Source organism: Antedon mediterranea, chromosome 3, assembly GCF_964355755.1.
Source record: "Antedon mediterranea chromosome 3, ecAntMedi1.1, whole genome shotgun sequence".
NCBI classification, from domain to species: domain Eukaryota; kingdom Metazoa; phylum Echinodermata; class Crinoidea; order Comatulida; family Antedonidae; genus Antedon; species Antedon mediterranea.
In genome coordinates this window covers 4,028,381-4,043,127 of record NC_092672.1, presented here as the reverse complement: position 1 = coordinate 4,043,127, position 14,747 = coordinate 4,028,381, and the positions used below count along the sequence as shown (strand labels likewise).

The 14,747-nt window shown below is 36.4% G+C and overlaps 1 protein-coding gene across 1 annotated transcript; it reads left to right on the top strand.

The window, feature by feature from the left end:
- Positions 1–10,678: 10,678 nt before the first annotated feature.
- On the top strand, positions 10,679–14,434 carry LOC140043585 (ribosomal protein S6 kinase-related protein-like). Its single transcript, XM_072088108.1, has 6 exons — positions 10,679–10,825; positions 11,369–11,399; positions 12,863–12,949; positions 13,321–13,520; positions 13,834–14,016; positions 14,381–14,434. The coding sequence occupies exons 1-6, from the start codon at positions 10,679–10,681 to the stop codon at positions 14,432–14,434; spliced, it is 702 nt and encodes a 233-aa protein (XP_071944209.1).
- Positions 14,435–14,747: the final 313 nt, after the last annotated feature.

The following is a 14,747-nucleotide window of genomic DNA, read 5'->3' as shown; positions in this document are numbered from 1 at the left end:
TCTGCTTTTGTATGAATAAATCCAGTTTCAATATTCACTCGACTTTTATAGATGAAATCTGTTCCTCACGTGTAATCAATATGTTGTGATTTTGCAATCGAAGATTCCCTGATTGGTCCATTTGCTAATATTATACCACAATGTAAAGGACATATCATTCAATTCCCATGACTTTCGAACTTGTTAAATGTTTTTTTCCAAACAAACAAGTACATGTACATGTGGTTATCATTTATTAGACCGGCTCTTTGCTCAACAATAACATTAGGAAAGGGAACTATTCAAATCTGAATACTAATCGAAACTTAAATATCCGATGACTTCCGCAGTTTTTGTTCAAGTTCAATAAACTACCTCCCTCTCACATGTGAACATAGATAATTAATAATTCTTCCCATCAGGTAAAATGATAGGAAGATTCCGATTGGTCTATTTCTGAACGTCAATCAACTTGATGCTTCATGTTTCTTAAAAAGTGTGTATGCGCACACATGTCAGTTATTACACTGAAGAGCATATATTGTAATACTTAATCCAGCCAAATATTAATATAATTTGTCCCATTACAGTAGTATGTAAAACAAAATATGATGTTATGGTTACATATTTCTTACTGTATTCAAATATTAATATAATTCGTCCCATTAATGTAAAACAAAATATGATGTGATGGTTACATATTTTTTTCCTTACTGTAGTCAAATATGAATATAATTTATCCTTTGTTTAAGGCTCTTCATGTAGATTATGTTGTAATAGTCAATATTAAGTTTTTATTTTTGATTTAGACATTTTAATTATTACATAATAATAATAATAATATTTTCTATTTTTACAGTTTGATAACTTTGATTGGATTAGAGAAACTGACTTATAACAACAACACAGATTCGCCATGAAGTAAATCATCATTATCAGAATTCATTTGAAGATTGTTCTTCATGCTACGCCAACTTGGTAATAATATAGACAATACTCACACAGATAATACAACTGAATAACCGATACTTGAGGTATAACAATAATGTAACTTTATTAACAAAGCAAACAGTAAACATTCGTATGTAAAACAACAACAACGAGGGGGCTCATATGGAGCGCCGTACGTGACATAACAGCCAAACTGGCGTGACTACCTTTTTTTTTTTTTTTTTTTTTCTTTTCTCAAAAAAAAACAAAGTCAACAACAAAAACGGCAAATCGGGACAAACTGTGAATCAAATATAAAAAATTGAAAAACGAGCTTTCATCGGGTAGACTGCCCTCCAGCTTGGGGATTATTCTGCCCCACAATACTTATCAGGAATCACTTGTCAAGTACAAAATCGTTAAGATGAGTGGGTAAGCGATGACTGCGAGTAGATCGTCTGGGTTCTATCACTGGTGGTGGAATAACGACTTTATGAAGGTCGGTGAGAGGGCGGACATCATCAGAAGCAGCAGGAGTTAAGAACTCTGAGTCGGTACCAGCAGGCAATGGATCAACCTGGTAAGCGTGATCGGCTGGGGTTGACAGCTCAATAGGTATTTCTGTACGCGGTGGCTCAGGAATTTGATAATCATCATCGCTGTTCGAGTCCTCTTGGTAATAATGTTGCGATCGAGGAGATGGTGACGAGGGAACCTTGTAGCATTCCGTACGCTTGACTTTGTACGCCGTACTACGTAACTGAGAACCGATAAATTTGCGGATATTGCACCAAGTGTTATCAACCGACGTTACGAGATAGCGATGACGGGCCTTTGACTTGTTGCGATCGGCTAAGACGTACACAAGATCACCAACATCAATATCGGAGCTTGCTGGAAAACGGCCCGTTGGAGCCTTTGATCTTTCACTATGTGCATGATTGGCTAAACGACGTTTGTGCTGTGAGATAATTAATTGACTGTCAGACAGAGGAATTTGGTCGTTAGTAAACTGGTCGCGTTGTGTCCACATCTCCCTAGAAGAGAGACCACATGAGCGTAGTCGAGAGTTTAAGCAAGCCATAGTAATTTTGAGCATAGTTGGGGTGACTAATCCACCAGTGGGTTCTTGTGTAAGAAGTTCGTCTTCTACTTCACGTACGGCCTTTTCGGCGATTGGATTCTTATTTGGGTTTTTGGTTCTTCCTAGCTCAATCATTATTCTGTGGTGCGCTAACAACTTATCGCTGACCAACGAAGCAAATCCAGGAGCAGGGTCGGTGCGAATTACAGCGTGTGGGCCGTCAAGAGGCCTGAGCTCGATACAAAGGCGGATTAAACCGTCTCGTAGACTGTCGTGACGTTCGCTGTCGATAATGCACGCGACTGTAAATGATGTTACACACTCTCGCATCACTAGAATAAGTTGTCGTTCACGCTTAATTACATCAGCAGCGAAGGTGGTACCAACTGCATCGGGTGGGTCTCCGGTGGACTGCGGGATAACGGTATGTGGAATAGAGCGAAGGGCAGCGCAGTGGTGACATCTTGCTGAGATACGCTCCACAGAGGCATCCATGTCGAGAGCGAAGAAATATCTACGAACGATCGTTTTAAGCTGATGGCACGAAGGGTGGTCAAAACGCAGATGAAGTGCTGTGAGAAGGCCCTCGAGGACATCACGAGGAACAACAATACATTCGCGTACGGGTGCGAGTGGCTCATCCCTACGAACGACCAAAAGACCATCCTTGGCTATGGTAGAAAATCGTAGAAGGCGCTTGACATCTTTAATGTTTGTGATTTTTTTGTGGGGGCGAGTACCCTGAGAAAGGTGAGCGTGAGTGCGTCGTAGGACTGGACATTCAGACTGGATGGCCAGCCAGGCAGGACGACTAGTGAAAGGTAGCTTTGTGGAGCCAGATATAACGTCTTTAATGTTCACTTGGAAAACAACAGAGTCTTCGGTTTGTTGGACAAAAGAGCAGATTTGGCAAGAAGGAGCGTCACAAGGTTGTGCGTTCCTGCTCCCGAAGTCGGACGGCATATTTGCGGAACCTGCGAGGTGGTGAACAGATGCGTGATAGCGGCTAACAGTGGATAAGAAGGTTGAAACCCGAGGACTCACAGAGAATTCACCTCTGCACAACTTTTCGTAGGCTTGGACACATGGCTTACTGTCTGTCAAAATGTGTGCCTGATGTGCGGATTGTATGATAAATGGACTAAAGTGTTTTGTGGATGCGGCAATTGAAAGAGCTTCGACTTCACATGGTAACCAGGTCATTTGTCGTCCGCGTAGTTTAGCGCTATAAAAACCAGCGAGTAATGGTTTGCTGTCACGGGAGACATACAAGGTGGAAGCTATGCCATATTTCTTGACGGCGCCATCAGTTACAATCCACAATTGGTCACTTGCTCGTGGGATGGCAATCGTGTGTGGTGAGTTGAGGATAGATTGCGCACTTGCGAAACTAGCGAGCAATTCGTCAGACCAGTCTATCTTCTCTTGGGATTGTCGTCCAGCGACAGCAGCTTCAAGAGGTGACAAAATAGGTGCACATCGCGGGAGAACGCGAGATAGCATCTTAAATGCGCCAATGAACGATCGTAATCCGGTCACGGTGACTGGTCTCGGGCAGCTAGATAATGTTGAGATGCGATGAGAGCTAGCTCGGAGTGTCCCTTGGCTCCATATCCACCCAAGAATGTTAGTAGTCTTAGGACAGATAACGGTTTTGGTAGCGGATAAATGTAGTCCTGAGTTGGATAGTGCATGAAGGATTCTTCTCCATACGTTCAAGACCTCTTCAACTGTATTACCGCCGCAGTAAAGATCATCAGCGAGTTTTGTAGCTGAACCTTCTTCTAAAAAATCACCCACTACTCTGCTTAGAAGTTCTTCCAATGCGGTTTCTGACCCCGGCATGCCCATTGCGCAACGGGTATATACCCTGACACCGTGAAATGGAGTGACGATTCCGCAATATTTCATAGACGGTTTTGAAAGTGGAATTTGGTAGAAAGCGTTGGTAAGATCCGTTGTTATAATGTATTTCCACTGTCCGATTTTAAGAAGAGTGGAGTCGACGTCAGGCATGAGTGACGGTTGTGGTTTGCTGTACCTGCCGACATCGGCAAAGGATGTCACTAATCTGGAACCGCCGTTGGGTTTCTTCACGAGGAATGACGGATTGAGATATTCTACAGCAACTCCAACATCTTCTGGACGGGCAAAAACTCCAAGTGTTTCGAGTTCGTCGAACTTGTGTTGTAGTTCGAGGAGCTTGTCTCTTGCATACTGAGGAAGGCGACCTTTGCGTTGTGGGGGTTGGACTGGTCCCATATTTACGGTGGCAACAAACGGGCCTACAGCACCATTATAACCTTTAAAGGAAGGGTTGAAAATGTCATCATACTCCTTGTGGAGGCTAGTAAATTGTTCGAGTATGTTGCGAGGTAGAATGCTATCCGGATCCAGCTTAATGCTATCAGAGAAGCAAGTGTGAACTGTTGTAGTGCTAAGCTTTGGTGGTTTAATCGGGGATGATGAAGTGTCAGGTAGGTTAGGTGTAAACACAGGGCTAGCTTGGCAAAACTGTTCATTGCGTGAAAGCACTTTGGGTTCGTCTGACAGGTTAGGAATGCGAATTCGTCCGGCAACGCACGATATGATACGTGGTTCAGGCCAAACATGAGATGGCAAAGATGTTTTCGAGATTGGTGCATCAACGCGAGGTTCAATAGCAACAGTGTCTATGTCGGTGAGGTCATTTGGGAGTGAAAGTTCAATGTAACTACCTGGCCATATCACAGTGCGTGTTGAGGGAGCACGGAGAACATGAGCGCGTCTGATCGAGTGGCATTCGGACAAAGTGGTAGGCAAGGAGCCATAGATGTATGTTGTGCCATCGGCCATAACTACTTGACGCTTAGCGGGGCGGATAGAAATATCATTCTGTTCCATAAACGGTGTACCAGCGAGTAGCTCAACGTCGAGGTCCTTAACGACGAGGCCATTGAAAGTCAAGTCTTTATTGTCACGTGTAAAGGTGACGTTTGTCTCGCCCATAACCTGTAACTGCGAAGATCCATCGGCTTGGTGTGCTGATTGACTACTGGGCTTAATCTGAACGCCAAGTAAACGTGCAGTTGATTCACGGATCATGTTGCCAGTAGCACCGCTGTCTATAGTAATATGTACGGTATTATAGCCGTGAAAGGCTTCGAGATATGGCGACTGACGTACCTGTATTCGAAGAGCTGAGGATGAACCAGATGGTGGGTCGTTGGGATCCTCGACATGGGTGGAATCCTGTTCATAGCAGTAACTGTCGTCATCGTCGAAGATGTTTGCGGCCCGGGCACGTGCCATGTAGCGGCGGTCGCGTTCCGGAAGGAACTTGCACTCACTGAGAAAGTGGCGGTCTGGTCGTCCACCTTGTTTACAAAATGGGCAGCATTTATTTGGTTTGTTATTGTATGTCTGAGTATTGAATGTCTTAGGTGGGTAGCGGGAACGCGGTGGTTGAGAAGGAAGAGAAGCTGGTCTTTGAAACGGTAAAATCGCTGAACGCATGACTCTTGTGTCATCGGAAGTTTTGATTTCTTCTAATAGGGAAGTCATAGCTTGTGAAATTTCAGGCTTGATGGACGCCAGTGTACGTGAGCGAAGCTCTGTGCCATACCTCTGTTTGACGAGTTGGGGAAGTGAAGGGTGAACTAAGCGTAGCCATGTCAGTGTGAGTAGGTTTTCAAGTGAAGGGGTGAGTTCTTCGTCTTCCGTAATAGGTTGATTGTGGTGAGTTATAACACTGTCTGCTTGAAGAAGATTGTCATCAATGAAAGCTAGCAAACGTTGGTATAGATCCTCTGGGCGTTCATCTGGGCCCAGACTAATGTTAGCAAACTCTAAGAAATGAGCCCCACTAGATTGGAACCCGTAATGTAATCGTATGCATTGCCAGATGCAAGGTAGTGATGTGGATGATTTTACGATAGTGTTTCTTGAGATTACAGGGCAATAGTTAGCAATTTGACCTAACATTAGTTCCAACATGGTTACTTTCTGTTGTGCAGATAAAGCATTAGCTACGTTGTCTTCAAAACCATTGTCATCAGTGAACCCTCGGAGTGGGGAAGCTCTGGTTTTCTTGCCCCACGAGAAACCTTCCACCAGGAAATTGGCGAATTTAGTGTCTAATGTTAACGTGTACATGAGGTTTTGACGCCAATTCTCAAATGTGTTTATTGTTTCGTTTTTACCTAAGCACCATTGCTTGGGGGCACGATTGGATGCAGCCATTGTTGTGGTGTTTATACAAAGTGTACTGAATGAAACGTTATTCCTCTATTGACGAACGGAGAATTACAGCGACTGCAGTATGCGCCGGTCAGTTGCTCGCCTGTGGATGTGCGATAACGGCAGTATAAGTACTATAGTTATAGGGCTAGGCCTAGGTCTGCCTCCTGTGTAGACGGTAAGTCGATATTCTTGTGGGCAGTAAAATGTGTTGCGTAGGATTTTCGTCTCCCGACGCTGCCACCACGCCAACTTGGTAATAATATAGACAATACTCACACAGATAATACAACTGAATAACCGATACTTGAGGTATAACAATAATGTAACTTTATTAACAAAGCAAACAGTAAACATTCGTATGTAAAACAACAACAACGAGGGGGCTCATATGGAGCGCCGTACGTGACATAACAGCCAAACTGGCGCTATGTGAACATTTGGACTGACTCCAGAGAGACCAAAGGCAGGAGACTATTGAGCATGTTGGATTGACTAGTGCCCTTAGCCCTCCAAAAAGAGTGGGAGTCTGTTTAGTCCTCTACTAAACACCACACAACACTATTTGTAAATGATAATCTACAAAAAATGAATTTTTATGAGTTTAATGGTACAAATAATGGCATGAGGTGAACAACGAGGCGAAGTCCAGTTGATATATAACCTTTCATCATTCACCAAATATTCATTTACGAATATAAAGCATTCATTATTTGTTTTATATAACATCTAAATAGAATCCTGTCATTGGAATCAAATAAAAGGTAGGCTTAGGCTTACATTTGATTCACATTGACAGTACCATTTGGTGTTTTATAATATTATATTAAATGTTATATTTATATGGATTTTATAAACACACCTACTTTAGTGTTAATTATGTCAACAAACGACCAAACAAACTAGACGTTTTAACCTTGCTAGTACTAACAGGCCTACTAGCTAGGCTGAAAGGCAAAACTTCAACAGGCAACTGGAACTCATCTAGGCTAATTATGTTTTTTTCAACGATTTCACATCTTTTAGAGATGTTCCCATTAATTAATCAAAATCCTACAAACGATCTAAAGCTAATTTTAAATGGCTTTTTGATCTAAATTAGTACGTATATCTCTCCAGAAATTTACTTCCATCGCGAAAAACCAGTCATAACATTCAAATCGCCGCGAAAGTACAAAATAGGTGGCGCTGTTGTATTTCAAAAGCAATAGTATATTATATATTATATTATATTTTGTTTTAAAAACAAAATATTTTCCAAACGCAAACAAAATTTTTTCCGTAAACGATCGTTTAATAGTGCTTACTATTGCACGCCATGTGACCCACATTCGTCCAATCAAATGACAGGAATTTATTTAGGTGTTATATAACATGCATTATTGTCTAAGGTTAGGCACAAGTGATACTATTACAGTGCTGTATGGCGTGTGCTGTTTAATAGGACCCAGCCCCAGAGACTAAAAGCCTGGCGCCAATTGGAACCCTCCAAAGTGACTGAAGGCATGGAGCCAATTCAGTTGGTTTTTGCTTCAAAACTTACCTTGACCTTTAGACTATAAACCTGTTAAGGTTTGTGAGTCCCTCTTTGAACATCTTGGTTATATGGTTCAAACTTTAGGTTGTGGGTTTTCCAGTGTGTTTCAAGATGGGTTTTACAATTATTGATAGAGGATGCATTTACTATATGATATGGCAAACTATTCCAATCCAAACAGAAGTTTCAAACATTTTGTTAAATAAAAAAAAATGTCTCTGGTAAGATTTGAACCTATAAGGCAACATTTATACCATTAGATAACCAACCATACTGTATATAGATTTTCAATCCACACAGACCTTTAATACAAGCTACAAAAAAGATATGCAGAAAAACCCTTCCTTTTGGACATACCTATTAAAGATGTATTGTCCCCCTTAAAATTCTCAACAAGATTTTTGTTGAATATGCCATTTTAATGTCACATAATAGTTCCACTTTGACCAGAAATTGGATCGAAAAAAATGTATTTACCTGTAATTTAAAAGAAAAAGGAGAGCTTGAAATGGCTGCCAGCCAATGGGTTTTTGGTTGATTTTAACCATTTATTTTGTCAATTTATAAGTGAAAACATTTGGTGTTTTTACCGGTTTTTCTCTACGGAATTATTAAATCACATTCAAAGTCTGATTTAATTAATCTTCATTTTTCATGTTTTGGGGGACAATACATCTTTAACTTTATTAAAACTACAAAATAACATATTCAAAGTCTGATTTAATTAATCTTTATTTTTCATGTTTTGGAGGACAATACATCTTTAAGGGAACATTTGTTGGGGTCCTAAAGGTGTAGTAGGTGTACTGTAGTTGGCTTCAAACAACATAGTGAATTGGTGTTAGATTTATTGTACTATTAGTCAACATTATTTAATTGTAAAACTTTCCAAGTTTTGCTACGTGCAATCTGTTTTAATATTTATTTTTATCCAAAACAACATTCCTTTAATTTATATTTCAATTTCCATGTATAGTAAATATGTCAATGTATAAATGTACAATACCATAAAAGCTTTGTTTTCATAAATGTTTTTTTTATATATATATTATTATATTTATATTATTTATACGTTTCTTTTGTGCAAATCAGGTGCAAGAATTTACAGTAAATGTTCAAATAAAGTGCATTGGTTGATAAAACATTGCATACTATCATACTACAGGTATTAATACTTTGGAGAGAAATTCCCACAAGTCTCCGTCGTTAATTACCCTCCCTCGGACATTTCCTGGGGTCACCACTGGTTATAATAAAACCCTGTAAACTTATATTAAATAGACATTTTTAATTTGAGTAGATTTTTCAAATATTATTAAAATTATACCTAGAAACATATTGAGTACTGCTATAAAAAAAAAGGCGTGTACACAAACATATATTCCACATATGCTGACAGTTTACCTCATTTTCAACATTAATTTGTGCAATTGTACCATTTTTTCTAAAAAATATGCTCATCCAAATATGTCAACATCACAATTACCAACATTGTCAGAATTGTTTATACATTTTATATAAGTTGTTTTTTTATATGTAAATATTTTTGTTTTATATAACGGTTATACCTCCGCCATGAGGTTATATTTTTTGTTTTTTTCATGTATCTATTTAAAATTATTTGCTAAAAAGTATGTCCTATTTCAGTTTAGATTTGTCTAAATTTTTATTTGGTAAATGTTCATTAAGAAATATACAGTGTTAAAAAATTGATTAAAATGTCGAACATGAATGAATTTAGGTAAATGGTAGGCCTATATTGATTAGCAGGGGTGGATCCAGCGTTATAGATTAGGGTGGAGGGGGGCGCTAAATATTTCATAAATGATAAAACGATCCGTCAGGTTGCAGAATAATTTTATTTTTAAAAAAGATATGGCTGTTAAATTTTAGGGGAAGTGGGGATAAAGCCTGTTTAGCCCTGCCTAAATCTTCCCCTGATTGGTATATGTAAAATAATAGTTACTTAAGCAACAGATATTATTTTAACTTCTGTTCATACTTGTCAACCATAGACTGCTTGGTGGAGTAAAGACTTGTCTATACTATCAAACTTTTGACAAAGACATGTGATGTGCCCATATGGACATGATGATGTCATATCACTACCATATTTGAGCACATCACATATTTTTGTCACATAATGTTTGATAATGTAGACAGAGCTTTAAACAGTAATTGGTGAATGTAATATCAAATTGTTGTTTACTGTTTTTTTTTCTAATTTAACAGGAATGTGCTGACGTTCCTGTTCCACAATTCAATTAAGGCACCCTCATCTAAATAGTCTCTTTTTGTATCATGTTTTTTTAAACTGTAGATCCACAAAGCTACAAATAAAATAAATATTAAATATACTTTAGTTTTTTCTTATTTCTATATCTATATCATACATTCATATTAACATTTAGCTCTTGTTGGACAATTTGCCTTTTTGTAATGGAAACTTAATGGTTAATTCTTAATCAGTTACATACATTTCTCCAATGTTGATGCTGTTATGTGAGTTGCATACCTAGACAAACTGTTGTTGAATTCAGATATGTATTGATATCGATATCTATATATAATTTGGAAGCTGTGTGATGACAGATTAAGATATCAGGATTTAAGATGATGATGTATATATTTATGTTTAACATGTGTTTTATTTACACAAATAAAGATATAGTTATATATATGTGAGAGTTCCATCAGCTGAGTGATCAAGCGGTTTAAGGCAGAGGCGCTGCCAACCATAGCCATAAAATCGGCACATGTTCAAGGCACTCCACAGCCATAATCCTAGTGGTCTTCTCGGATAAGGACATACTACGGTAATAAATATTTTTTTTTTCAATAAATGCAAAAAAAATATTAGGGAAATCAATTTGAAAATACAAAAATATTCCAAATAATATAATTTATTTTGTTTGTTCTGATTTAAAGTAATGGATTATGCCACTCATGGAGATCTTCATAGTCTATGGTTGTTAGAGGGCGCTTTCAGTGAGATTGCGACGCGATTGTACATCGCAGAGATAGCGATGGCTTTGGCATTTTTACATAGGGCAGGAATTATATATAGAGATTTAAAGGTATGTATTCAAAAAAATGTAAAATGTAAAATATTATATATAATAATAGTTTTTATTATGAATATATATACATAATATGTTAAGAGTCAAATCGAGTTTGAACAATGTATTTTTACACTTTTTCAATCAATTTAGTGAGTATAGTTAGTATCAATACCATGAAAGCCCCAGTGGTCTAATGGTTAGGACAGCTGCATATCAAGCAGAAGGTCCGGGTTCGAGTCTCGGTTGGGGCGACTTTTTCTCATTCTCACAGATTTCCTCGTCTTATCGTTTCAAATTAATTGATTTAATTTCAGTATACCACCGGGCGGTTTAGAATTAATGTTCTTTGCCTGTTGTGTGTATATATGCATATTAATATATTATTATAAAAGAACTAATTATTAAACATCTTCTGCTATGATTATTTCTATTTTCGTAGCAGATGCAGATTGTTGAAAGTGATCATATTCAAATTCTGGATTCTGGAAGCAAATTACAGGCAGGGAGTTTAAATTGGCTTGGCTGAAAGATTTAAAAACACTCATTTTTTCTTTTCAGATGGAGAATATTTTACTTTATGAGGGCGGTCATATACTTACGAAAGCCCATTAATGCCATTTTAAGTATATGTTTTTCGAACGTAATCCGTTATAACGAATTAGTAATTCGTTTGAACGGATTAATAATCTGTTCAAACGAATTAGTAATCCGTTCAAACGAATTGCAACATATACAACAAGTGCCATTCAAAGTATATGTTGTAATTCGTTTGAACGGATTACTAATCCGTTCAAACAAATTACTAATTTGTTTAAACGGATTACTAATTTGTTCAAACGGATTACTAATCCGTTCAAACGAATTACTAATTTGTTTAAACGGATTACTAATTCGTTCAAATGAATTACTAATTTGTTTAAACGGATTAGTAATCCGTTCAAACGAATTACTAATTCGTTCAAACGAATTAGTAATCCGTTTAAACGAATTAGTAATTTGTTTAAACAAATTAATAATTTGTTTAAACGGATTATTAATCTGTTTGAACAAATTAGTAATTCGTTTGAACGAATTAGTAATCCGTTTAAACAAATTATTAATTTGTTTAAACAAATTAATAATTTGTTCAAACGGATTACTAATTCGTTAGAACGAATTAGTAATTCGTTTGAACAAATTAGTAATCCGTTTAAACAAATTACTAATCCGTTTGAACGGATTCCTAATTCGTTTTAACAGATTATTAATCTGTTTAAACAAATTAGTAATTCGTTTGAACAGATTAGTAATCCGTTCAAACGAATTACAACATATTCTTTAAATGGCACTTGTTGTATATGTTGCAATTGGTTTGAACGGATTACTAATTCGTTTGAACAGATTACTAATCCGTTCAAACGAATTACTAATTTGTTTAAACAGATTAATAATCTGTTCAAACGAATTAGGAATCCGTCCAAACGGATTAGTAATTTGTTTAAACGGATTACTAATCTGTTTAAACGAATTACTAATTCGTTTAAACGAATTAGTAATCCGTTTAAACAAATTATTAATTTGTTTAAACAAATTACTAATTTGTTTAAACAGATTATTAATTCGTTCAAACGAATTACTAATTCGTTCAAACAGATTAGTAATCCGTTTAAACAAATTATTAATTTGTTTAAACAAATTATTAATTTGTTTAAACGGATTACTAATTCGTTTGAACGAATTAGTAATCCGTTTAAACAAATTATTAATTCGTTTAAACAAATTAGTAATCCGTTTAAACAAATTAGTAATTCGTTTGAACGAATTAATAATTCGTTTGAACAAATTAGTAATCCGTTTAAACAAATTAGTAATTCGTTTGAACGGATTAGTAATCCGTTTAAACGAATTACAACATATACTTTAAATGGCACTTGTTGTATATGTTGCAATTCGTTTGAACGGATTACTAATTCGTTTGAACAGATTATTAATCCGTTCAAACGAATTACTAATTCGTTAGAACGGATTACGTTCGAAAAACATATACTTAAAATGGCATTAATGGGCTTTCGTATATACTTCTGTCCGATTTTGGACTTTCAAAATGGCTGAAGCAAGGTGGCAGAACGTCCAGTGTCTGTGGGACACTTATGTATATGGGTGGGTAATTGTATATCTATTATTATCTCTAATAAGGGTAAGTGAATCATTTTGCTATCTTTAAATAATATCATCCAAAATTGTTTATTGTTCAACAGGTAGACAGTTTTTTAGATTGATTAATAAAATGCTGAATTCGTAGTTAATACAGTATGTAGTTAATAGTTAATGTAAGCTAGAATAGGAGAGATGCACAGAACTTCCTTTTGTTGATTTCCGGCCCTACCGTCTTTTTAAAATCCTATATCGACCACCGCAATTAAACATGGTCACAAATCTAAATTCTGCTCTGTAATAGTCTCCAAATTTATACCATAGTTTTAATATTTTTTTTTAACAGGACAACTGAACATCTACCTTAATTTTTTCAGCGCCTGAAGTACTAAATATGGGTGACTATGATCATCGTGTTGACTGGTGGTCACTCGGCATTATAATGTTTTGCTTGATGACGGGTAAATATCCGTTAAGTGGTTCCACCAATCACATTGAGATGTATAATAAGGTTATAAATAAGGAATTCAAGTTACCTCCATTTGTTAGTTATCCAGCTCAGGACGTCATTCTTCAGGTAACAGTTGATTGATTTCTAAGTAATTAAATTTTTTAATTCTCATCTCATAATTAATGAACTAGGAATTACTGTAGTTATGCCATCTTTATTCAGTGCAACATTCTCTTTGAACATTCATTTTTGGACACTATTTTGGCAACACAACTAGATTGTCGCAGATTGATAGTTCCTTAATAATACCACGTTTTTATCTTTGTAATCAAACTATACGTTCTTTATTGCAGTATAAAACAGCCTGAACTTGGATAACCCAATAGTCTCTGGTAGTTTATCAGTTTTTCTTTATGATCACTTTTTTTTTTTCCTGTAGTTACTCTGTAAAGATCCATGTGCAAGACTAAGCTGCCTAGCAACATTAAAAAGAATGGAGTTTTTTGTCGGTATGTCTTTTGAAAAGGTTCTCTCTAAACAGACACCGCCAACTGTTTATTTGAAGAGGAAATTGCCAAAAACGTGTCAGGAGCTAATAGTCCAGATCCCTATGTCAAAAAAAGTGCCTTCGTGTGCAGATCATGGGGAAAGTGTAAACATTGTGTTTTATGAATAATTGAATCATGCTGGTTATAAAAACCCATGTTGTCAAATTTCTAAAATTCATCTTTGACCTCTGACCTCAATTTGAATGTTTTGACCCATTGAAAACAAAATGGTCATATCTTTGCAACGCTTATTTTAAATGAAATAATTAATGAAATATTAATATTCGTTCTAATGGAAAAGTTTGTCCAAAAATGGCCGGAAGTATGATTTTTGGCATTTTTTACCTTTGACCTACATATCATATAACTCCGTAACTAATAGTTGGACAAACTTTAAATAGGGCTCAAATTAATCTGAAGGTATATGTTTCTATTCAGTCTAATAAGAACTTTTACAAGAAAATGACCCAAAATCTTCTTATTGACCTTTGACCTGTACAGGTAGTACACATTCCTACAGTCTTAAAACTATTGGCCGTAAAAGGTTTTTTTTGGTGAAATTGTTCGAAAAATTTACATTCATATGTTGTATAATAACAACATTTTATAGAAATGTAAAATAATTTTATTTATGATCACCAACTTTGTAAGCATTTGTTATAATATTAAATTTGCTGATTTTAAGCACTTCACATGAATTTATCAGAATTATGTGTATTTAAATATAAAGTTTTATTTTTTTGACATAAAGAAAATTTAATTATCTATCAAATAAGACCATTTTCAAATTAATATGGCTAAAACT

Coding starts and splice junctions, on each gene's coding strand:
- LOC140043585 (XM_072088108.1), top strand. CDS start 10,679: ATGGATTATGCCACTCATGGAGATCTTCATAGTCTATGGTTGTTAGAG. Junction 12,950..13,320: donor TGGGACACTTATGTATATGG/GTGGGTAATTGT, acceptor TAATTTTTTCAG/CGCCTGAAGTACTAAATATG. Junction 14,017..14,380: donor AGATCCCTATGTCAAAAAAA/GTGCCTTCGTGT, acceptor GTTTCTATTCAG/TCTAATAAGAACTTTTACAA.